A 25,652-nucleotide genomic window follows, 5' to 3' on the forward strand; every position below is an offset into this window, starting at 1 on the left:
GTGAGAGTTAGCATATTTTCAATTTTATTTTGTTTATTGATACAAAATAAAAAGTTTTTGTACTTTTTTTTACACAATCTCAATACAAATGATTTTTGTATGATGATCAGTACAAAATAGTGAAAATTTTTATGCATATATTTTTTATTTATTTTGCAGATGAGCACAAAATGCTGAAAATTCACGATCAAACTGAAGAACGTTAATATATCTAGAAAGAGTAAAATGAGGAACAAAAAAGGACTGGTAACAAAAAGGCGAAAACGAACAAGTAAAGAAATTGCTATTACCAAAATTTATTGACTAAAAACAAACAAAATTTATTGACTAAAAACAAACAAAATTTATTGACTAAACACTTTTTTCAAACATTAAATAAAAGTAATTTTATTTTTAAGGAAGTTATTTGTGCAAATAAAAGTTGTTTAAACAAAGTTTTTATTACGGAAAATCAGAGGCATAACTAGAAAATATAAAATATACAATACTTTCTTTTTATTTCTATTCAATAAAACATATCTTTATGAAATAATAGTTGATTGTTTAAACTTACTGCCAAATAAAAACCTAAAAATGTTTCTTTAATCTCTATTTGACAAGGTTGAGTGTCCTGTTTATGAATTATGCGAACGCATCAAAGAATTAAACTTAGTTGGTCCTTTTTAGTCTTGAGCTGTGTGAAAGAGAGGGATTCAATTGCTTTTAATATAAAAATGTTTTCTAAATTTTAGCTTAAACATCAAATCATTTTGGATTGCTGAGTTAAAACATTTTATTGTGCTTTTGGGCTTGTTGAGTACTTGTTTATTATAACGTCTTAGTTTAATAGCAAATAATTATGAGACAAAAAAAATGTCATTGTAAACTACATCTTCAAAGATTTCACTATGACCTTCAAATGCAAGGGATTTTTTTGTCAACATTAAAGTGATCTTTCTATTACAATCTTTCAAAATAAAGTTTTATGAGGAACCAATTTTTTTCTGTACCTTCATCAAGTGACTTGTTTTGTCTCCAATTATTGACATACTAGACATCAACCTTTGAGAGGTTGTCCAATAGGGTGTGTCGATATTTTTTTTCTTCAAATATCAAAAAAGAGTAGTGAAAAAAAGTATTTTTATGATTAAGAACATTTTAAAAATTTCATTAAGCGCTAGCTCGGTAAATTTTGATATAAATTTTTACACTTTTGGTCATTTTAACGTTTATTATTTTTTTAATTATTTTTTTAATGAAATTGCACTGATAATTGTTTTTGTATCTATTATCATGATGTACAACGTTCTTAATAATACTGAAATTTAAAAATGCATAATTATATTAAGAAAGCGCTGGTGTTACCTAATAGTCATTTTTATAAGGCAATGTCGTGGCTAGAGCCCCCCCTCCTCCCAAAAAATAAAAAAAAACAGGTGTTTTTTTATTTACCAAGCGCTTAAAGTTCTAAAAAACCTTCTACAATTAGGTATTACAAAACTCCTTTAATTTGAAAAGAGGCCCTAAAATAATACCTTTTCCCAAAATCTTTTTTGCTTCTATTTCTTGACATTAAATGTCTACTTGCAAGCTGAGTACGAATATAAGATTATCTTCGCTCGTGTGTGTAAACATGGCCTGCAGCTTCAGTTACCATTTTGATGCATCTTTCAACTGATTGTGTATGAGAAGTCCAAGAAGAAACTTCCATAGGATAGCTTACAAACTCTTTGATGGTTGCAGATGTAAGAGTGCAGGTAAATGGTAGCTCAGTTACATTTAAGTCCCATGTTATAAGGTCTCCTAGCTGATCAGCATTAGGATTTATTTCTTGTGTTTTTCTTACTCTGATACTACTATCTCCAACTTGAGTTACATTATCTCCTTCTCCTCGAATCTTAAGAATCTTAGTTATAACATCTTTTCTTTCTTCAGTATTTTGTTAAAAATGATGGCTTGTGAAATGGCTTCCAAATGTGCATACCACACTGATTGCCTAATTGTTGGCATAACAATATCTAAAACATTTTTATTCTGTGTTCTAAGTAGCTCGAGTTGTCACAAAACATGTCTAGGCCCGCTATCCAATTTGATTTCACTTTAATGTTAAACCAGTTAGATATGTAAGCACAAACAATAAAATTTACAATCATTTGTAAGTTTTCTAGATTTTCACCAGTAAGCCCATAATTTGACACCCAAATTCTACAAAATAGAAGTGCTGTTGTTAGCCATCTACTGTGACAGACTGGTCCGATTTCCAGCATTGCTAACCTGGAAACTATATTATTGCTTAACAAATTTGATAGGCATAACTTTTAGCAGTGCTTAAATCCTTAATAATCTCCTGATTAAGATATATTAAAGGAGGACCTAAATTTATTATTGTGAAGTTTGAATTGATTTCAATCTCAAAAAAGGCATGTAACTGGGTTTTTTTCTGTGTCAAGCATTTTCCAAAGTGGTTCAGACCATTTATTATAAGAAAGTGTTGCGCCTAAATCTAAATTTTTAATTAAATGCCTTAACCCTAACTCACCAGTGTGTAGATCACAAACAATCCAAACTAACCTTTTGCTTAACTTTTTTCCTACCACCTGCCCAACCTGTATTTATAATTGTGCTATCTCCTCCAATAGCCATAAGATTTTGAATTTGATTCTTACTTTTTAACCAGTCAACAAAGTGATCTGCAATAACTTCTGTTTTTGTTTTTTTTACCAGCTGTCATATCTGGAAGGAAATGAAAAAGATAGTCATCCCCAGGGTCTTTTACAACAGAGTAATGTTCCTCTTTAATAAAGCTAGGGAAATTTTTTTTATTCACATCTACAAACATTTTTGTTGCATCTACTCTCCTATCAAAAAAAAAAGGCATGTAACTAGGTTTTTTTCTAGGTTTATCTCAAACTGATTGTCTAATTTATTTGCTAATTTTTCTTGAGCCCTTTTGATTTTGTTATGATCTATATTAAGATGGAAATCACTCTCGCTTATAAGTTTTGCATCTATCAAAGTAGCTGTTGCTATTTCAGCTGCTTTTCTTAAACTTGTTAAATGTCTCATGCTAGCCAGAGCAATATTTTTGATTTTAATAGTATTATACATTAAAAATGTTTAATTCAGGGAAGATTTACTGTTAGTTGGACTATCTACTTGGATTATATTCTGCTCACTATCATCTTGAAATGCTGTAGAGGATCTATTTGCGTAAACTGTTTCAACAATTTCGTGACGTACATAATCCTAAAAAATATAAATAAGTTCTTTTTAACTTTTAATCAGTATCTAAACAAAAATATATGCAAATTTTATTGTGTCTATAAACATTATTCAACAACTTTTTTAACACCCTACCTACTCAATTCATATTTTTCTACAAAAATACAATATAAATTTTTAACTCGACCTAATAATTGCAACCCATTTAAATATAAATAAACAAAACTTTTACAATGAAATAGATATTTTGATAGAGAATAATAGTTTTAAATTTACTTGCCCTATGTGTGACTGAAAAAAAAATACAGATTCATTTCCGTTCAGACAATCTAATTTTTCAAGTTTATCATTTGTTTCATCTGGCTTAAAATAAAAGTAATATATATATATATATATATATATATATATATATATATATATATATATATATATATATATATATATATATATATATATATATATATATATATATATATATTATGTGACCGTTAAATAACAACAAAAAAGTTTTTTTAAATTTTGACGTCACCTTTATAATGGCTTCTTTTACATAAGTATGAAAAAAATGAAGTCCAAAAATTTGTTTTAATATATTGTCCAAATTCATACCACCATACATTGGAGAACATTGATGTTTTTGTATTTTCAAGGCTTCACGGACTTTTCTTTCAAATTTTTTATCCTCAACTTTAAGTGTTTCTGCCCTTTCCCATTCAATATCCTCACCGCAATTTAATTTATGCAAAGCTAATGCTGACTGGTTTAACTTGCCATCAGTCAAAAATTTTTGGTGTTGTTGAACCCTTGTTCTTATTTGAAGTTTTGATTCACCAACAAACACCATGGATCATTTGCACTTAATTAGATAGGTTCCAGGTTGGCTGTTGCGTGGTGATTTTGATTTACTTCTAGACGTTAATAGCGTTTTTAGGTTAGCATTTGACTTAAAAACAGTTCTATAACCAGCTTTTCTGAATATTCTTCTAAGTCTGGGAGATATTATTGGTATCCATGGTAAAGAAATTGTAGGAAGGTTATTAGAGTTTGATAGAATTTCATTTTTATTTGCTAAACGTTTTTTTCGAATGTGATACGAAATATCTTTAAGCATTTTTTCATCGTGCCCATTTTCAGTAAACACTTGAATTAAAAAATTTATCTCATCTTCTAAATGGTTTTTGCTGCATATTGAGTATGCTCTGTATATATATCCGTTGAATATTGCTTTTAAAATTTTGGGATCGTGATTAGAATGAGGTTTGATTTGGATATTGGTTATAGCATCTTTCCTGTAAACTTTGAACTCATATTTTCCTTGAGTATTATTAATAACAGTTATATCCAAAAAGTTAAGTATCTTATTTTTGTTTTTAACTTCAATAGTATATTTTAAAGAAGGATGTTGTCTGTTAAAGATTGTTTGGAACAGTTCCGCTTGCTTTAAGTTAGAAAACCTAGCGTGGCTATCATCTACATATCTATGAAAGGATTTAATATCAATTGAAGGAATCATTGTCATTGCCATTTTTACTGCCTTTTCCTCATGGTTTTGTAAAAAAGATTCAGCCAAAACAACCATAAAAGACAATCCAATTGGGCCTGAATTCTCCAACTCATGAATCTCACCGTTCCACAAGAAATAACAACGAAACAAACAAGGTTCAATTAGTTGTTTTGTTTCATTTAAAGTAAGCTTAGTTGAGTTTTTGAAAGAAACGCTTTTATTTAATTGATTCAAAAGTACTAAAGTTGCTTCTTTTAATGGTATTGATGGGTATAAATTCGCAATATCAAAGGATACCTGTATTTCATGTTTGTCAATTAACCACGACTTAGTTTTGTTAATAAAAATTTTTAACCTAATAGGATTTTCATTTAAGACCAGTTGTATTTTTCTAACCAAGTAATTCGAAATTCCATAACAAGGTGTGCCAATAGTTGATACAACGACTCTCATCGGATAAAATTTATCTTGTTTATGAGCTTTAATTAACTCATACAAACGTGGTGGAACAGGATCGCTTGGATATATGCTTTCATATTCATCTTTAGAAAAACGTTTCTTTTTGTTGTTTAGCTTCGAAAGGAAAGACTTTATTTTAATTGCTTAGTGGGATCAATACTAATAATTTTTGTTGGGCCAATCTGTTCTCTAATTTTTTCAATTGCTTTATCATGTCCTATTCTCACAACTCCTATTCCTTTATCAAATGGATAAATATCAATTTTCATGTCTTGATTAATTTCTTTAAAAGTTTTTCTTTGATCTCTTGTTAGATTATGATTTATTTTTTTGCCCATTTTAAGTTCTCTCATTACATTTTTCCTTAAGGCTTGCGCTTTTTCAACTTCTTTATTATATTCGAGTTTTAAGGCAGACGATTCAGTTGTTGTAATAATGTCCATGTAAGGTATAGATCTCAAGGAAGGTACAAAGTGTGGACCAAGATTCAGAAGATCGATTTGATTTTGATGATTAAAATCACGTTTTTAGTGTATTTTGTTGATTTATTATTGTTGTAACTGAATTTACTTTGAAGTATTTTAAACTTTTTAATTAGCCGATCTTCAGATTTTATAAACATATTTTCACGAGCTTTTTCAGTGATAAATATCACTTGATTATAGTCTTTGTCTTTAATTTTATTTTCAAGGACAATTGGTTCGTAAAGATTTCGGAATTAACTTATGTACAATTTTTTGTAATTGTATTATATTATAGGCCGGTGCCTATAATCCGGCGAAAATTTCAAATAAATTAAATTATTTAGTATTGAGAGAATTCGTATTATCTGATGTTTTAAATTAGTATATATATATATATATATATGTATATATATATATATATATATATATATATATATATATATATATATATATATATATATATATATATATATATATATATATATATATATGTATATATATTATAATAAATGTTTGTATATATTATATTGTAGTATAAACAAAATAATTTATAAAGCCTTCTAATTAACCAGCTACCGTTTTTTTCTTTATTATTGGTACTTTTTGTTGTTGTTGTTTTTTTTTCAATTTTTTTAGATTCTTTCCCATCTGCACCACCAATATGAAAAGTTCCAAAGCTTTCTATTTTCGTTCTGTGAGAATAAATGAATTGAAGCTATACAATTGTTATTTTCTCTTCTCTCTTACATTTGCATTTTATATTAATTTTTTCCATACATTCTGAAGCATATTTGTACTCTGAACAAAGAATAAATTTACATTTACATAGTAAAATGTCCACAAGTTTGTCCAACTTAAAAATTTTTTTTGCTTTTTCAGCTTTTTTCCACATCCATTACTAAAATCAACAGCCGATTTCCATAAATATCTGAGTTTTTTTAAAAATTGTTTTTTCATAGATTACAACTGGATATACAAAAAGTGCATTTGCCTTTAACCATTGACCAAGTACAGCTGGTACCATATCAGTTATTAGCTGATCTACAGTATAGTTCCTCGTCTTTTTTTCACTAATTTCTCTTAACAGTATACCATATCGTAAGATATATCTAACAGTTGGAAGCTCAGATACATAAAGTTCTTTTCCTTTGCCTACAAGTTTGCTCATTTTAATAAATAATGCATTCCTTATTCCATTTGACATCTTTAATAACCTAAATAAGTTTACCGAAGCTTTCCTTATCGTCCGAATATGAAGTATAAATGAAAAGAAATATATAGTTACGCATTTTTAGAACTTATTTTGGTAGTAACCAAAATAAGTAATAATAAAGTGAAAAATTACCAAGCTAGCACTTGCACTGAAATAATTTAATTTTTAAAAATATTTTAAAAAATTATATTTTTTCACTACTCTTTATTCTAGATTTAAAAAAGTGCATTTTACCATAAAAATTGACACACCCTATTGTCCAATGCCCCTTTAAGCTTAGAGCCACGGTAAATTAACCTGGACGCCAAGTTTGAAGGGGCGCCGGACAACATTTAGTATTTTTTTTTTTAATAAGAATTTATCGTAATAAAAAATATTTTAATGACTAAAAGAAATCTTCTAATTTTTTTGTATTTGAGTTTTAAACTTTAGTAGGGGAGACCGGGGCTAGTTGGCTCTGTTTTTACTCTATGAGCTCTGTAGCCCTAACAGTACATTTTTTTAAAAATATTAAAGTGTAGTCTTAAAGAGTATGGATTAGGGTATCTTATAAAATTTGCATTCATTTACAAAAAAAAATTCTTGGGGCTTTTCCGGGCCCTCAAAAAAAAAAAAAAAATTTGCGCCAATTTACCCCACCACGGGGTAAGTTGGCGAAAACTATAAAAATGATTATTAATGCACTATTAAGTGCAAAATTATTAGAAATTTTTTTAAAATTATTTTTGCAACAATTTTATCCCAAAATTTAAGATTACTTTTAGCTGGTACCAAATATTAGTCCGTATAAAAGCCAAACAGTAGCCCACCTTTTATCTGCGGGAAAAAAAACTAAAAAAAATTTATTTTTTTATTTTTTTGTAAGAATAAATATTTTCAATATTGTTAAAAATTAAAAAAAATAATAATAAATTTATAAAAATAAATATTTTTTTCCATAGTAAATGCTATGAGCCAACTTACCCCGTGAAAAATACGTCAACTTACCCCGAAAGCTTTTTTTTTAATAAACAGTCTATAGATCCTGAAAAACGGCAGCTTTGAAAAAAAAGTCTGACTGGATATAGTAAACCAATTGTGACTGGAACTTTTACAATAATTTTTTTTTCATACGACTAAATATTTTCTTTGTAAAGAAAAAAGGAAGCGATGTTCTAAAAGTTACGTTTTTGTCCAAATAACGCATAAATCTCAATATCTCCCATGTGCATGCGCGAATCCTGACAATACTACAGTGAATGATGAAATGGTCAATGAGGAAGTTTCTGAGTAATTTTTGTCACTTTCTGATGAAAGGCTCTAAAGATAAACGCAGTTCGTCAACTTACCCCTGTGGCCAACTAGCCCCGGTCTCCCCTATTCGGAATAAAAATGCACGAATTGTAAAAATACCACTAAATAACAACTAGATGATAACAACTAAATAACAACAATGATGGCATTAGAGTCCCTGTTATGAGCAAAAAAATATGCCTTATTTTTTGTCTGCTCAACCGCGTCGCGTTGGTTTGACAAGACTCTAACTGATTCATGAGTAGTTTTGAGTAAATCGATGTCAAAAATTGTTATGTTTCTACCATAAAAATTTAATAGTATCAATTGATAATATTTTTTACCCATGCCTTTAGTATCATTATTTAAAAAATAATTAATTAAAAAATATTTCACTCTTCACTGAAAAATAAATATCCCCAAAATGCAGTAAGAACCTTGTCATAGTGAAATAGTCATATCTTCAATATAACAAGGTTCTAACTGCTCTTATAACGGTAGTTTTAATTAATTAATAATACATTTTAGCTTAAAATTTTGTGATTAAAGTAGTTAACTACTTTTGAATTTTGTAACTGAAACAATTGTATAATAGACAGTAATTACCTTATTATCAAACAAGATTGTAACGTTATATTATATTAAGTAACCATTAAATTGTGGCTTAAATGCTAAAAAGCTTTTCATCGCATCCTGTCATTTTATAGGTGAAGAACCACTTGTTAGTGACCTTTTCCTCTTTCTCTGCTCCCAAGAATCTGATACTTTTAATCAACTTAATAATTACTTTACTTATCAGCTAAATAACAACAACGATGATGATACGATATAGTTGAGAATCCAATCAATTGTAAATACATTGATATTGAATAACTTAACTCTTCAAACATCAATATTTTTTTTTTTTCTCTATTTTATTAAATATCGTTTCATTAGTTAAACATTTTGACAAATTAACCTTACTTTTATCTTTAATAAATTAAGAATTTAGTTTAATCGGAATTACAGAAACTAAGCTGAAATCTGATTTACTTCCAACAACTCCAATTAATCTTAGTGGATATGTTTATGAACATACTCTAACAAAAACTTCATTTGGAGGTGCTCTACTTTATAATTCTTATAAACTAGTTTATAAATCTAGAAATGATTTACTTATGTATAAACCCCAATTCATAGAGTCTGAATTTGTTGAAAAGATTTTCCCTAAAAAGTCTAATATCATTGTAGGCTGTGTTTATCGCCATCCTAACATGGATATTAATGAATTTATTGTTTCATATCTAGCTATTCTATTTGAAAAACTTGCTGTTGAAAAAAATAAAACTATCTTTATAATGGGTTATTTTCATATAGATCTTATAAAAGCAAACTCAGATAATTCAATCTCGGAGTATTTGAACACCATTGTTACAAACAACTTCCTTCCTTTTATATCTTTACCGACAAGAATTACCAATCACTCAAGCACTTTAGTTGATAATTTAATTTCTAAAGATATTTTTTCAGGCAATCTAACTATTAGAATATCGAATCATTTGCCACAGTTTCTAATTTATTCATCTTTTAAAAAAAGAATTATTAACTCTAGAAAAAGCAATATTATTCTTCGAAACTTCAAAAAATTAAATAGTGAAAAACTCCAGAAAAGTTACTTGGAAATCAATCGGGATAAAGTAATCAAAGTTTCCAATAGTAATACAAATAAATCATTTGAAGATTTCTTCACTGCCTTTAGCTCTGTTCTAGACAAACACGCGCCACTAAAAAAAAACTAAGTAATCGTGGCTCAACTCGGAGCTATACTTCAGCAATTTTAACCTCGATAAAAAAAACGAAATAATATATTTAAGAAATTCCTTAAAACAAAAAATCTTCATGGTAAACTAATTCTTGAAAAAACTTACATAACCTATAAAAATTTACTTGTAACACTTAATCGAAGAAGCAAGAAAAACCGCTTTTCTAACTACTTTACTACCAATAGCAATAGTTTGAGAGCTACGTGGAAGGGTATTAGAACTCTCTTGAATATACTTTCTAATGATATCTCATATCCATCTTGTATATCTTCAAACAACACCATTGTAAATGATCCAGTTAAAATCTCTGAAATTTTCAACTTCTTTTTTATTTCAATCCCTGAAGAACTGCAAAAAAATATTCATTCATCTTATACTGACTTCCATAAGTGTTTAAAAACATCAAACCCTGACTCTCTTTTTATTAAACCTACTGAAAAAAAGAAGTAGTATCAGTTATTCTTTCTCTAAATGATGGCAAGGCTTCTGGTCCAAACAGCGTTCCAACCTTTGTTCTGAAACTTCGTGCTAATGATATTTCTTCAGTACTTTCTAAACTATTTAATCTCTTATTCGCTACTGATATATTTCCTAATATTTTAAAAACTGCATCTGTTAAACCAATCCGTAAAAAAGGACTCAAAACCTGACTGCAATAACTATAGACCAATATCATTATTATCCAATATCAGCAAAATTCTTGAAAAAATAATATATTCTTGTATCTATTACTTTGTTGATAATTCTTGATAAGTGTCTCTACGGCTGTCAGTTTCGATTTCGTTTAAAACACTCTACTTCCCATGCACTTATTAGCATGATTCATGGTGGAATTGATAGTGGTTTTTTTGCTTGTGGCGTCTTTATTGATCTCCAAAAAGCATTTGATACAGTTGATCATTAGATTTTAATTGTAGCACTATGGTATACGGGGTATGGCTAATGATTGGTTTTCATCCTATATTAACAATCGTACTAATCTTCGACACTAATTTTCTATGCATAAATAAATCACTCGTACATTGATTAAATAGTAGCCGTCTTTTCCTAAATATCAATAAAAATGAATTTATTATTTTTTACCCTCAAAAAAAAAAGATTGATAGTAATAATGTGAAAATTAAAATTAATGGTAAAAGACTTTTCCTATCTAAATATATAAAATAATTCATGGTACTATCAACTAATTCAATCAAATAAAAAACTCTCAAGTGCCAATAGTATGCTGTAATTAAAACGACACTATGTTCCCAACATGTTCTAACATCAATTTACTATTCCCTGTTCTCCTCACATCTAAGTTATTGTTGCACTGTTTGGGGTCAAAAAGGTAGTTTTCTACTAAATCGTTTAAACAGTTTACAACGCACTTCCTTAAGAGTTATGACATTTTCTCCTTTACGATCTAATATCGAAAATACGTTTTCTGAATTAAAAATTCTAAAATTTCTAGATCTTGTAAAGCTTTATAATTGTCTCGTTGTGTCTGATTTTCTTTAAAATAAACTACCAAATTCGTTCAAAATTTTTTTATTAAATTTTTATTAAAACAAATATAACACTCGAAATACTGAAAATTTTAACTTGCACACTTCATTTTTCAACACTATCAAATATGGCAAGCTCTCTATAAAACGTTAATGTATTTCTCACTGGAGCCAAATAATACCATTTATAAAAAAAAAAGATTTTAACTAAATACTCTTTTATTACCAACATTTTACGTCTCAATCAAAACCAAATTAAGAAATTTATATTTGAGTATATATTTAATGAATATTAATTTTATCTTTTATTACTATTGCTTTTTTTATATTACTGTAATAGTTTATAAAACTATTATTACTTTTGTTTTATACTGTCTTTTTTAACTCTACTAATATTATTTATAAACTTTGTCATATATATAATTCTGACATATATAAAATTCGCCGAATGGTCACACACGAGCAGGGAACGCCTGAGGGAAGAAATGAAGTACATTAGAATAAAGGAGAATTATTTTTCAAACAAAGCATATTTTGACAGTTGTCAAGACAAAAATAAAGATTAATAGAGGAATATTTAAAATAAGGCAGACAATGCACCTAAACAGTTCTAGCAATAATTATAAAAAATAAATTTTTATATAAATACTAATATGAACTAAGATAAACAAAAAATATATCACCAAACCAAAAATAAATAAAACAAAAAATACATTAAAAAATAAAAAGTATGCATACAACAATGAAAGGCCTCAGAATGGAAAAAAAATATTAATGCCAATGTGTAAACATAATTTGTGTAGTGATTAAGTAATAAACATCTCCTCAGAGTCGCGTCTATTATTACTGGCGTTTCGATGAGGATCAGCACTTATAACTAGTTTATCCCGTCAGACAAACGTCATCGCCACTTATGCTTTACCCTGCGACTTACGCCTATTCCATACTGCAGTAAAAAAAGATTTACTACAAATAGCCAAAACCCAACCATACCCAAATTTGTAAAGCACTAATATTTTTTTGATGATATGAAAAGTGTTGATCTACTGCACAATATAAGAAAAAAATAATTAAATAAATCACTTACCATACCAACGGAAATTTTAAGTTTTTTTAAAAAAAAAAGATTTTAACTAAATACTCTTTTATTTACCAACATTTTACGTCTCAATCGAAACCAAATTAAGAAATTTATATTTGAGTATATATTTAATGAATATTAATTTTATCTTTTATTACTATTGCTTTTTTTATATTACTGTAATAGTTTATAAAACTATTATTACTTTTGTTTTATACTGTCTTTTTTAACTCTACTAATATTACTATTATCATTAACTTACCTTTGTTTTATAAATCTTATAAATATTATTTATCATGTTATGGTTATTGTCCTAATTTTTGCAATTGTTATGTTTGTTTTAATAATTTCTGTCATAGTTATAATCATTACTATAATTATTTTTACCATTGTTTTTATCATTAGTTATAGTTTTTAGTAAAGTTATCATGATATAGTTATTATATGTGATGCTTTTTTTAATCACATTATTATTATTATTATTTTGATTATATTATTATTGCAATTAATAATATTATCTTTATTTATCAGTGCTTTTTTTCCTTTCTTTCTTTTTTCGTTTTATTTATTTATTTTTTTTCCTCTTTATTTATTTTAAATTCTTTGTTTTATTTTTACAAAAAATGTTTTATTTTTATAGTTTTTTTTTTATCTTTTTTTGTATTCATTTATTTATTTTTTTAGTTTTTAACTATATGAGTGACACCTAACCTTACTTATGTGAGATTATAAAATATTATTGTAAACTTGCATATTTTATGATTAAATAAATGGATTTAAAAAAAAAAAATGTAATATCGGTCCTGGAGAAGCACAAAAGAAAATACAGCCATAAATTGTTTAAGTTTAAACCTTTAGGTTAACAATCAAAACTCTAGAAGTTGATGGGCTATTAAACTTGACATTAGCACAAGTCATAGGTTCATTTCAATCATATATAGTTTTAGCACAGCAATGTTAAAAAAAGGAACTTATACTTTGCTTTTTTGTTAAACAATAGTCCTTAAAACCTTGTGGATTTTTTTAAATAACGCATTAATAATGATAAGGACTTTTTCCGTTAACATGTTTGATGGGCCTTATCAATCCAAGTGGTCTATAAAAATCAGCTATCCAAGTGAGTTTTTCCATTTAATCATGCGCATAATCCACTTTTGAGACACGTAAATGATTAGGAAGTAAGTATTTTGTAATGTTTAAGTTAATGCTAGGAATCTTCCTTTAAAAGTGTAACCTACTATTTGATATTATACTGTTTCGATTTTGAAGGACGTAGCAGTCAGACCAAGAAACTAAGTTGCTAATGTCGCTTTTTCTCTGCCACAACATCCAATATTTTGCAAAAGGCACTAGAAAAATACTTAAAAGTATTGTCCACCATTGATTCAGTCCATAATGCTCCACCATAATGCTCCACCATTGATTCAGTCCATAATGTATTGTTTTTTGATTGTTGTATTATATGCTGTTAATCACACTTTGCTTTCTTTCATAAAAAATTTTTCATTTCCAACATTATTTTCTTAATTTACAGTACTTTTAAAAGTCTTTTTAAATCATTTTAAAAAACTTTTTTATTTATAATACAGCCTGCTTTTTAACATTGCTAATAAACATTTTATTACAAATTGTTCAATTTATTTAATACTACTAATGTATATAACTTGATGAATATAACTTTAATTTACTACATCATGTTCATCAAGTTATGTTCATTAACTATATTCAAAATTATAAATTTTTTAACTGACCGTTAGAGACAAGCGATGGGTAATAAACATACATAACTGACCGTTGGGGTTAGACACAGTTAAACATCCTTACATTAACTAACAGTTAAGGACAGGGATGGGCTGCCAAATTTTGAACAACCGGCTCGCTATTATTTCAAGAAAAAAATGATAAATGCGTACATTGTCTTCATTAATTTTTGTACAGTATAAAATATATATAACAAAATAAAACATTTATTGCACAAAATAACTAAACAAAATATTTATTGCACAATAAAACTGATAAATTTCAAACTTAACATACTACGCTATGTATATGCCCAATTAATTAATTGATTAATGTAGAGTCCATATGCCTTGTTCATTTGCAGAAACATCATTATTGTGCCCTCTTCTTACCCTTGTTTCAGTTGCTAACCTGTGATTCTGGTTCATCCAAGATGTAAAAAAAAGGAATAGCATCGAAATTTGCTATTGGTTTCCCCAATAAATTTATTGTCGTTAGATTGGATATATGTTCCACAATAAGGCTTGTTCTTAATTTTGATGCAATTAAATTCATAAGGCTAAAACCTCTCTCAGCTTCTGAACTGCTAATAGCAATTATGCTATTTTGCATAAACATACTATTAAAATGGCTTGTTTTTGGTTTTAGGGTTAATTTAACAAGCGGCTCGCCGAGTTTCAAAAATTTTTACAACCGGCTCGGGCGAACCGGACCGAGCTGGCTCCAGCCCACCCCTGGTTAAAGATAAAAGATTTATAAAAAATAGCGAATATTAGCGCTTTTGCAATATATTTTTTTTTACATCAATACCAACACTATACGTTGATATTGAGACCGAGCGTTTTTATATGATTTTTGATGAGCATGAAGTTCTCTACCATAATATATTTAACTAAAAAAAATTTGAAATAGTCTGCCGTTAGGTTTTACCCGAACCTGTTAGTTGTAACCTTGTCAAACTAAATATTAGTCAACTAAACCTGAAGATAGAGCTTTGGTACATTGGTAGTTTGCTTATTTTACGCTAGATAGCAGTAAATTTTAGTTTATTTTGTTTGTCATGATACAAATAGTCCAATAAAGTCATAATCATTTTGGAAAAAATGTCAGTTATGACCTTGTTACACCAACGCGATGAACAACTAAATAGCAGCAATGATGGCATTAGAATCCATGCTATGAGCAAAAGAGTATGCCACATTTTTCGTCTGCTCAACCTCAGAAGATGAAATCAACAGTATTTTATTATTGCCACTTTTTTTATTTTCCAATAAGATATTATCTTTGATGTCTAATTATAAGGTAAGCAATTATTTTTACGAAAAAAATTATAATTTAGTAATAGTTGAATTACACGGAATTAGGCGTATTCCGTAAGCCTATTAACAGCTAGCCAAGTCTGCCTTTTTACCAAGCGTGTTAAAAGCACGAATACAAATAAGAGAGACATATACATAAATAAAAAATATTGTGAAAACCAAGACTATGTGAAGCACTTGTAAAAGGAATATTAAAACAATATTGTCTTTGGAATGTTCTTGCAAGCAGATTGACTGAGCCAATTTTTTCTCACCTTCATAAAATACTTCGTTTTATGTAATGTATACAAGATTTTTATGGGTTTTTTTTGCAATATGCTGGATGATATCAGCACACGCATGATCTGATTGTCTAAACTATTTTTTACCTTAAAAGATATTAAACTTTAAAAAAAAGAGGTAAAAATAACCTTTACAATATAATACAAATCCTACATTTTAAGGCAGAAAATTATACAACTAAGGTAGCAAATTACACCACATATGACCATTTTTTTTACTGTGCAGTTTTTATATTAGAAAACGAATAACTCATTTTTGCATTGCGATGAACCAAAAATTTAGTTTCAAAAAACATGCAATAAGCCATTTCATTTAAAATATACAGTATCATAATATACATATAAATATACATAGTCGTTCTAAACATTAGCTTTTAGACTAAAAAAAAACTAAATGTTTATGTTAAGGAAAAACCCGCTTCTCCATCCTCTTTTTTTTGTTTTTGCTTGAAATCTAGCCTAATACTATCTGCAAAACCATGGCCAAGCTACCCCACCCCTTTTTTTTTCTTTTTTATGAATTTGGGGACCCTCGTGACAGATTTTTTTTTGGGGAGGGGGGGGATTTCGATCTACAAGCGAAGTTTATTTTTTATGAAAATTTAAAATATTGATGATAAATTGTATTCTTCAAACAAGATTCGTACTTTGAAACATTTTGTTGCTTGAGAGCACTTTATAAACGAACTAGAAACAATTGTTAGCTTCCGGTATTTCCAATACACAAGTTAAGATAAAAATGCTTCTTCTTAAACATTGACAAATTCAATTTCTGCGTATTAAGCGAACTTACTGATCGACAACGGCAGTGCAAAATAAGAAGCTTTATTACTTAAAAAAAAGATTCTTGCGACACTTTTACATTTAAATACAGTTTTAATCTTTCAATATCTATTAAACGACAAAATCCGTTTTGGAACTATGCGTTTGGAAGTTTTTAATTTTTTCAATATCAACACTTTCTAAATATGAACAAATCTATAGCTTTAGTTTACATTGCTAGTTACCTTCAACCTAAAGTGTCAATTTGACATAGCTGATTTGGAAAAAATGATAAAATTTAGACATCTAAATTAGTCTAACTTGCATTATTTTTCTAGTTTCTTAGCAACGGCCTTAACAACCAGGATGGTCCCTAATTTTTACCAATGGAAAAAATACATCAAGAAGAAATCGTCTTTCTTATCAAGCCAAATTTAAAACTATTGTGGTTTTGTTATTTTTAACTTTTAGATTTTATAGTAATTGTTTAAATTAGTGTTTATTCTTTTAATATTTCTCAACTTCGCATTTTTAAACTTTAATCCGAAATAACTTCTTTTTGGTCACATTTATTGAATTATTTTTAGGACTCATTCTATACAGTGTTACCACATCTCGGTTTTTTTCAATAGATCTTGGTTTTTTTACTCCTGTCTAGGTTTCTATGTTGTTGTTTTTTGGTGCAAATTATTGCTAAATCTAGGTATACTTTTGAGGGTTTTTGTTGATAAAATTAGGATTTTTATTTGATTGTCGGTTTGCCCAATCATCTTTTATCAACAGTTATATTTGAAGTTTGATATTCAAATTTTAATTCAAAAATTCGAATTTTGAACTTCATAAAACTGTAATTGCTAAACAATTTATTAGTTATAATTCGATTTTGTTTTTTTGGTTTTACTTGTTGTTTGGTTTTTATTCGATTTGTTAATGTTTGGTTTGAAATCTAAAATTACCTAAATATATTGTTAAATAAATTTTTATTTTCGATTTTTTTCATACTAAAAATATTTTTATTAAATTTTGATAAGTTATTTAGTATAAGTAAAATGTGAGCGACGACGACATCGGAAAAACTACTGGCACAGCACCAAGCACCCCGCGGCGTAAAAAATCAAAAACCTGGCACCAACAGGCGTTCTGTGAAGAATAGCTAACAGACAGTGAACTAAACGCTTGGATAATACCGGACTCTGGTAACCGCTATACTACAATTTGTACCGCCTATTCCTGGGCATTAACTAATGCAAAAAAACTTATTTATTGGCATTTAAAGCCACACAGAAGCATTTGAAAAATTTTGAATTCAAAGAAGCAAAAATTTTAAACATCGACATGTTTTTCACTAAACTAAACAAATCCGGCCTTCCAGAAAAAGTTGCAAAGATCTTATTGACGGCTTTTATGGTAGAACAGAATACAAAGTTTTTACAAGCCGACCATTTGATTTGATGCTGTAAACAGATGTTCCCAGATAACGCAATTGCTAAAGAAACTACATTGAAGCGCATTAAGGCCGCTTTTGTTATGCAATTTGGTATTGCTCATTTTGATCGAATTGAAGTTGTAAACGTTTGCAGAAATTAAAAATTCTCTATAAACGTTGATGAGAGTACTGACGTCTCAACGAATCAGATGTTGATAGTCGTTGTGCAATTCTGTGACACAAAAGCAAGAAAAGTATTTGGTTCATTATTAGACCTTATTGAGGTTAAGGATGGGATGGGTTTTGGCTTGTTTACTGCTGTTAAGAAACTGTTGAATAGACATGTCATCGCATCTGTGTTTGCCATTCATTTGCACTCTGCGCAAATGCTGCTAGCAGTTGTCAGCCAGTTTTTGTAAAGAATTTTTTGTTAATTTTGTAATTTTTTGTAAATTTTGTAAATTTTTGTTTCGTTGAGTTTTTTGTAAAGAATTTTTGTTTTATTTTTCACGCAGAAGCAAAAGAAAACACAAGTTCCACATTTGATAAAAACAAGAGTTCCAGTTGATACAAAATGTAGTTCAAGTCCAGCAATACAAAGTTTCATAACGTGAAACACGTTAGCTGTCCCAAGAAGAGGGTATCGAGAGAATATTTGAACTATGGGATGCTCTTCAGTTGTATTTTCAATCCCAAGCTTCAGTGGATATATTTTATGGTGCCGGTCAAAGCTTACAGGTAATGAACAGTATTGGCATAAAGCACGCGCTTCTCTTTGTTTGCGACATACTGAGCAAAGTAAATGTCATGAGCATTAAATCCAATAAGTGTAATCAGCGAGTATCATTGCCTTCTTAATCTTTTTATTAAACAAGAAATATTGCAGCATCATACTCTTGCCGACATCGATCCTTCAGAAGTAACCACCCAGCTAACACAAAACGTTCAAGAACGTTCATAGAACGTAAATGAACGTTCGAAAAAAACGAAAAAAAAAAGTTTGTTTCGCAAGAATGTATTATTATTCCTTATTGAACCATTTCTACTTACCCAGTGAAAAAGCGCACATGGGATACGCGTGGATTTTTTCCATATGTAACCCATGTGGGGATTATTATTTTGTCCCATGTGGGTTTCATATGGTAAATCCCACATGAATTCCATATGGTAAATCCCATATGGGATACGCGTGGGTTTTTACCACATGTAACCCATATGGGGATTATTATTTTGTCCCATGTGGGTTTCATATGGTAAATCCCACATGGGTTTTATGTGGTAAATCCTACATGGGATATAGGTGGAAAATACTACATGTTATAGATCTTAAATGCCACATATATTTTAATCCAAATGGTATAAAAGTAGTCAATACTAGACAAATAAAAGTCTGAATGCTTCTATGATAATTTTTAAAGTTCTTTTAATTTAAAAATTACTTAAATAGTAATTTAAAATTAATCATCGAAGCGTTCAGAGAGGCTTAACTTAATCTGGTATTTGCTACTTTATCCCATTTGGTATTCAAAATGTGTAGCACTTTAGATCTTTTACATGTGATATTTTCCACCTATAACCTATGTGGGATTTACCTTAAACTATTATAACGAAATTTTATAAAATTAAAAAACGTGTTGCAAAATGAATTTATTTAAAAATAAATGCTAGTAATCAATACATCCAAAATGAATATTAAAAATATTATTTTTTCTTTCGCGATTTACACGCCGTTTTTTGTCGATTGAATTAAGGAAATCGCTTCGGCTTGCATAATACCAAGGTTTTGAGTATCTTCTAACTTTCTTCAAACATTTTCTAAAAAAAAAAACATAAATACAAATATATATAAATATAAATATATAAATATAGAGAGAGACAGAGACAGAGAGGGAAAGACAGAGAGAGAGAGAGAGAGAGAGAGAGAGAGAGAGAGAGAGAAAGAGAGACAGAGAGAGAGAGAAAGAGAGCAATTTTAATAAGGAATCTTATTAGTCGAGCAATTTTAATTATCAGCCAGGTTGAAGTCATTAATGACTACAATATTTCACAAATAATTATTTCCTAATTTATTACTTACAATGACTAACGTATTATGGGTAATTGAACACATATTATGCGTAATGAGCTTGAACCCATGAGGAGAATCCTGAAAAAAAGTGACCAATTAGGATAAGTAGTTAAACAAAAAAACAAAAACAAAAATGTAAAAACCTACTTTTTCAATGATGTAGACATGTAGATAATTACAAATCCAAACATATTGAGAGACATATAGGCTAATGAGAAAATAAAAAACATAACAAGTAAATAGCATAATAAATTACAAAACTAATTTTCACATAAATTATGATAGCTTTAGTATTTTGGGAGTGGTAATTAGAGAGTAATTCTTTAGCAGAATATTAGAATATACTCTGCATTGTTTTTTTGTGATTTTAAATTTATATTTAGCAGCAATGAACTGAAACTGAGTAACACAAAATGTTCTGCATAAAGGGTCAGTAGCACCTTGAAAAAAAAAAACAAAATATTGACCATTAGACAAGAGTATCAGAAGGAATTTCAAGTCCGCCTCTGTTTAGGCTATACAGATAACTTCCATATTTATAATAATAATTGGTAGAATAATCATAAATTTTTATTTCGCTTTTTTGCACATAGCCAGATATGTAAACTATAGCCACTAATGTAGATTTATTAACTGACCTTTCAAGATCATGTATATTATCCAGAAGTTCTTTTTCATCAGTAGAAATATCTCTAAAACATATGTCACAAGTATGACCATCAATACCATCAAACAATCATATAAACTTCGTCGCATAGCAAAATACTCATATGCTCTACATATAATATCTGAAGTATATAAAACTTCACCAACATTAACTTTTCTCATAGCATTAAGGTGTTCAAATAGAATATTTGACTGAAGCGAACTTTCTTTATTTTTTAAAAATCTAACTGCTTCAAATAAAGCTGATTTTGTTTTTATTAACTTTAATTTGTTTACAGCTAAAGATGAAATATTACAAGTTGTGCCATTATGGTTAGCTACAAATGAATAATCATTAAAAATTATTAAAATAAATAATGGAACACCAAGTTTGTACATTTTTGATTGTATGTGTAAACTTTTTTTATTAAGCTAGAAAACAATAACATAGTTATTATCACTTAACAAAGATTGAATATCGTCAAATATAAGTTCATCCTCTTTTAGAAAATCATTTAACTCATCTGGTAAAATGCTTCGAAAACCGCTTGAAGTTACAGTTTTTCTAACTTTACTTGCTGGTGTGGCTAAACAACTAGGCGGAATATTTTTAAAAACAGATGGTCGGTTAAAAGGTCGTTTCTTCCCATATTTGCTTTCAAAAGGTGCATCATTTGACCAATGAAGTTGACATACTGCTGTATAGTCTGTAACAATAAAACCAGTTCTTGGGATAGCTTTACTACATCTTTTTCTCTCCTCTAGATTTTTCGGGAATTTATAAATTGATATTTTTGTTGTAGTTGAGTATTGATATTTTTGTTGTAGTTGTAATTGATATTGTAGTTGTAGTTGTATAAATTATTATTTTTGTTGTAGTTGAGATAGTTTGACTTGCAAAGAGATACACAGCATTTTAAAGGCATTTTAATTATTAAAAAAACTTACCGTTAGTTTGACAATATTATTACCTTACAATGTAACGCCTTGAACCTTACAACGTTATAGTCTTAAAGTTGCACTATCTAATTTATAAACCAATCAAATTTTAAAGATTTATTAAAAAAGCGTGAACACAAACTTTCGTCTAATGTTAAAAGATGAAAATGAAAACACAGTATTAGGAATTGGCCTTTAGTTTAACAACTTTGTTGCGCAATGTCAAGGCCTGTTATTATAGAAGGTCGTTGTCACACATAATATAATATTCTGAAACTAATAAACTAATAAACATCTAAATTTTTTAAGTAAATTTATTCTTTGATCATTGCCTTCATATCCTATCTTATTGCCTATCTCATTGCCTTCATATCTTATCTTATATAACTAGTTATACATAAAATTTATTATATAAACTTATTTTTTAAGGTTATGCTTGAACAAATTAGTACTAATTAATTCAAATTCAAGATTTAGTTCAAGTTCTTATTTGTTCATTGTTTTTTCACTATTTTATATTTATTTGTTCAAATTTGTTAACTAGTACTAATTCTTACTACAGTAAGAATATTTATCATTGTTGAACGTGATTTTATTAGTAACTTAATTTTACTTTCAACATATTTTGACAAACCCTTTACATTTTAAATGATGACAGCTTTTCTATTGATGTTAAATTTATTACGTTTCAATAACTCAGATTGAATTTTAACTGAATTATTGTAAGCTTTGTAAGGGTTTGTTGTATATGAAATGGTGTAAAAATAATATATATATATATAAATATATATATAAATATATATATATATATATATATATATATATATATATATATATATATATATATTATTTAGGCTATGGGATTATCCATAAATGATGCCAGTAGATAGAGGGGCAGTGTGAGTTTAACAATAATTGACAATGGGGAGGAAATGTTGAGACCAAAATAATGTCAATTAAAAAATTCAATTAAAAAAAAAAGTAAAATATTTTATTTCAAAAAAAAGTAAAACAATTTATGCTAGCTATGAGCAGGTTTTAGAGGTATTTACACCAACAATGTGGTCTAAAAACTTCTTGCTTTTGTTGCTTAAAACTGTAGAGGATCTTAGAAATTATAATTTAAATTCAGAAATTAGCTTGCTTATCTGAAAGAACAATTTATGTTTGTTTTTTTTACTTATCATACTGTTGAGAATAAATGTATAATTGAACCAGAAAAAAATTGATGGTATATGCATTTTTTATATTATATTAACAATTCAGATATACCATCATAATATGATAACAAAAACTGACATCATTTTCAATGGGAGATGGCAAAAAATTGACTGAGTTTGATAAAGGGTGAAGGTGTTCAATAAACAGGTCATCATCTGACATCATTATGCATAGATGACCCTATGATTTAGGTAAAATAAGTAATCAATTTCCCATATTTCTCTTTAGAAAGTGTAAGAAAAAAGCATTGTTATGCTGAAAACCTACCTATTGAGCAAGCTGTGACCACCTATTTTATAAATTTGAGAGACAGAAGTGGAAGTGCGAATCACAAATGAACTAATAACAATGCTCTAAATTGATTTTAACTTTGTAGACTAACATTAATATAGTATTTAGAAATAATAAATGAAGTTTACACGATTTTTATAATTTGTATTTATTTCCATTAACTATAAGTTAAGTGAATTGGAAAAAATTTTTGTTAAGTGATTTTCTACTAATATATATATATATATATATATATATATATATATATATATATATATATATATATATATATATATATATATATATATATATATATATATATATATATATGTTTATATATATATATGTGTATATATATATATATATATATATATATATATATATATATAATTTTTACTTTGTTTACAACACCATCTGATATACACAACCCCCTACAAAGTTTACAATAATTCAGTTAAGATTCAATCTGAGTTATTGAAACGTAATAAATTTAACATCAATAGAAAAGTAAAGCTGTCATCATTTAAAATATAAAGGGTGTTGTCAAAATATGTTGAAAATAAAATTAAATTACTAATAAAATCACGTTCAACAATGATAAACATTCTTACTGTAGTAAAAAATAGTACTAACTGATAAATTTGAACAAATAAACATAAAATTAACAAAAACAATGAATAAATAAGAACTTTAACTTGAACTTTAACTAAATCTTGAATTTGAATTATTTGGTACTAATTTGTTCAAGCATAACCTTAAAAAATTAGTATTTATAACAAATTATATGTATAACTAGTTATACATATAGTTAACTATCAGGAGTTATATGTATAACTACATGCATTTTAAAGCATATTATTTTATTTAAACATTACTTTAGATCATATTACTTTGAAAACTGGACCAAGAGGCTTTATTCCCAATAACACTGTGGTACTCCAAATTAAAAATTGAAAAGTTTCTGTAAATATTCTGTTTTTGTTCCTCAATGTAGTTCGTAAGTCCCTTAAGTCTGAAGGACCTTATATCTAAAGGTAAAAGTTTTGGAGCATAAAAAAAAGTTACAGAAACCCATCTCCATCCTATTTTTTTCTTTTTTTAATAAAGAAAATTGGGAAGTCTTTGACTTTCAAACCTGCATTTCTTTGTGGGACACTGCGGTGTCCCATGCATGCAAGATTGGTTTTTGACAACATTTCAACTTGCATCGGTTTATTGTTTGCAAATAATCTACTCAAGATCTATATTCAAATAACTATTATATTATCCTAATAATACGTCTATTTGCACAAATCTTAATCTTATTTCTATAAAGAAAGATAAACATTATTCGTGGTACTTACATACTTGCTTGCCATTCTCTATATTATTATAAAATATTTTCACACAATGTTAACGTAACGCAATGCAATGTCGATTAAAAAATACTTTTTTAGTTTTTTTTTAAAATTTTTTGTTTAGTTTCCAGCTTTCAAATTAATTCCCATGCAAATCCCACAGGAAACCCACGTGGGATTTCCCATGTGTGTAAATACCATATGGTTCCCACATGTAACCCATGTGGGATTACCCACATGGGTTTAAGGTGACAAATTTCCATACGGATACCACATGAAAAAATCCGTCCCACGTAAATCCCATCAATCCCACACGGAACCCACGCGGAACCCATGTGGGACGCGGTTTTATTTTTCACTGGGTATGATCTATATGGACTATATTATCGATATGGACGCGGAATTGCTTATAAGTGACAGTTATAATACAATTTTTTTCTGAGTATAAAAATTAGCTAAATGGTAAATAACTGTAATAAAGTTTCATTGGTTAATTTGTAAGTTAATTTAGTATACCAAAGTGTACCTTTAGTTAATAATTTCGGCTTAGGGCTACTCAATACAAAATAAGGCATAGAACTAACAAACTCATAAAAAAAAAAAAAAAGCCGATAATTTTAAACAAATCCGATTGGTTGTTAGTGGCAAATCGAACAACTTTTTATTTATTGGTATTTAATTTATGCAAACGAAGAATTCGTAAATAATGGCTAAATATGAAGCACCTGTTAGTTTTGCAGGAGATATATCCATATAATAATAAAGATATCTTGAAGTGTTTTTTATGACATAATTTATGAACCTTATTTCAAATTAGTACATTTGTGTTGGTACATTTATAAAAAATATGCTACTTTTAAAAGCATTTGAAATGAATTATGTAATGTATATTTCATTTTGCGCTGTGCTAACAACAAAAAGTATTTATTATACATTACTGTATAAGCCATAATAACTATTTGTATCGACTTAGTGTTCAAAGATATAGTTTTTATAACATTAAGTTAAAAGTAACTTATATTACTTTGAAATTATTGTTATAAAAATAAAAGAAACCAAATGTCAATTAAAGTTTACTACTAATGTAAAAACGAAACGAGTTTGAAAATGAAAGTAATTTGTTTATAAAGTTTACCGCTTCTGTTTTTTAATTGTTGGCGC

The 25,652-nt window shown here is 28.0% G+C and overlaps 2 protein-coding genes across 4 annotated transcripts in view; one reads left to right on the forward strand and one right to left on the reverse strand.

Moving 5' to 3' along the window:
- Positions 1 to 488, forward strand: part of LOC101238289 (adhesion G protein-coupled receptor E3) — a 70,093-nt gene extending 69,605 nt beyond the window's left edge. For all 3 annotated transcript variants that reach the window (XM_065801218.1, XM_065801219.1, XM_065801220.1), the window contains exon 22: positions 160 to 488. In XM_065801218.1, coding sequence (XP_065657290.1) covers positions 160 to 177 — 18 coding nt within the window. In that variant the 3' untranslated portion in view covers positions 178 to 488. The remainder of the gene's footprint in view (positions 1 to 159) is intronic.
- Positions 489 to 4,048: 3,560 nt separating this feature from the next.
- LOC136082593 (uncharacterized) lies at positions 4,049 to 5,158 on the reverse strand. Its single transcript, XM_065802010.1, has one exon. It carries the CDS (start codon positions 5,156 to 5,158, stop codon positions 4,049 to 4,051), a length of 1,110 nt encoding a protein of 369 aa, XP_065658082.1.
- Between the last annotated feature and the right edge of the window lie 20,494 nt (positions 5,159 to 25,652).

The sequence above is a fragment of the Hydra vulgaris genome, chromosome 07 (assembly GCF_038396675.1).
Source record: "Hydra vulgaris chromosome 07, alternate assembly HydraT2T_AEP".
NCBI lineage: Eukaryota > Metazoa > Cnidaria > Hydrozoa > Anthoathecata > Hydridae > Hydra > Hydra vulgaris.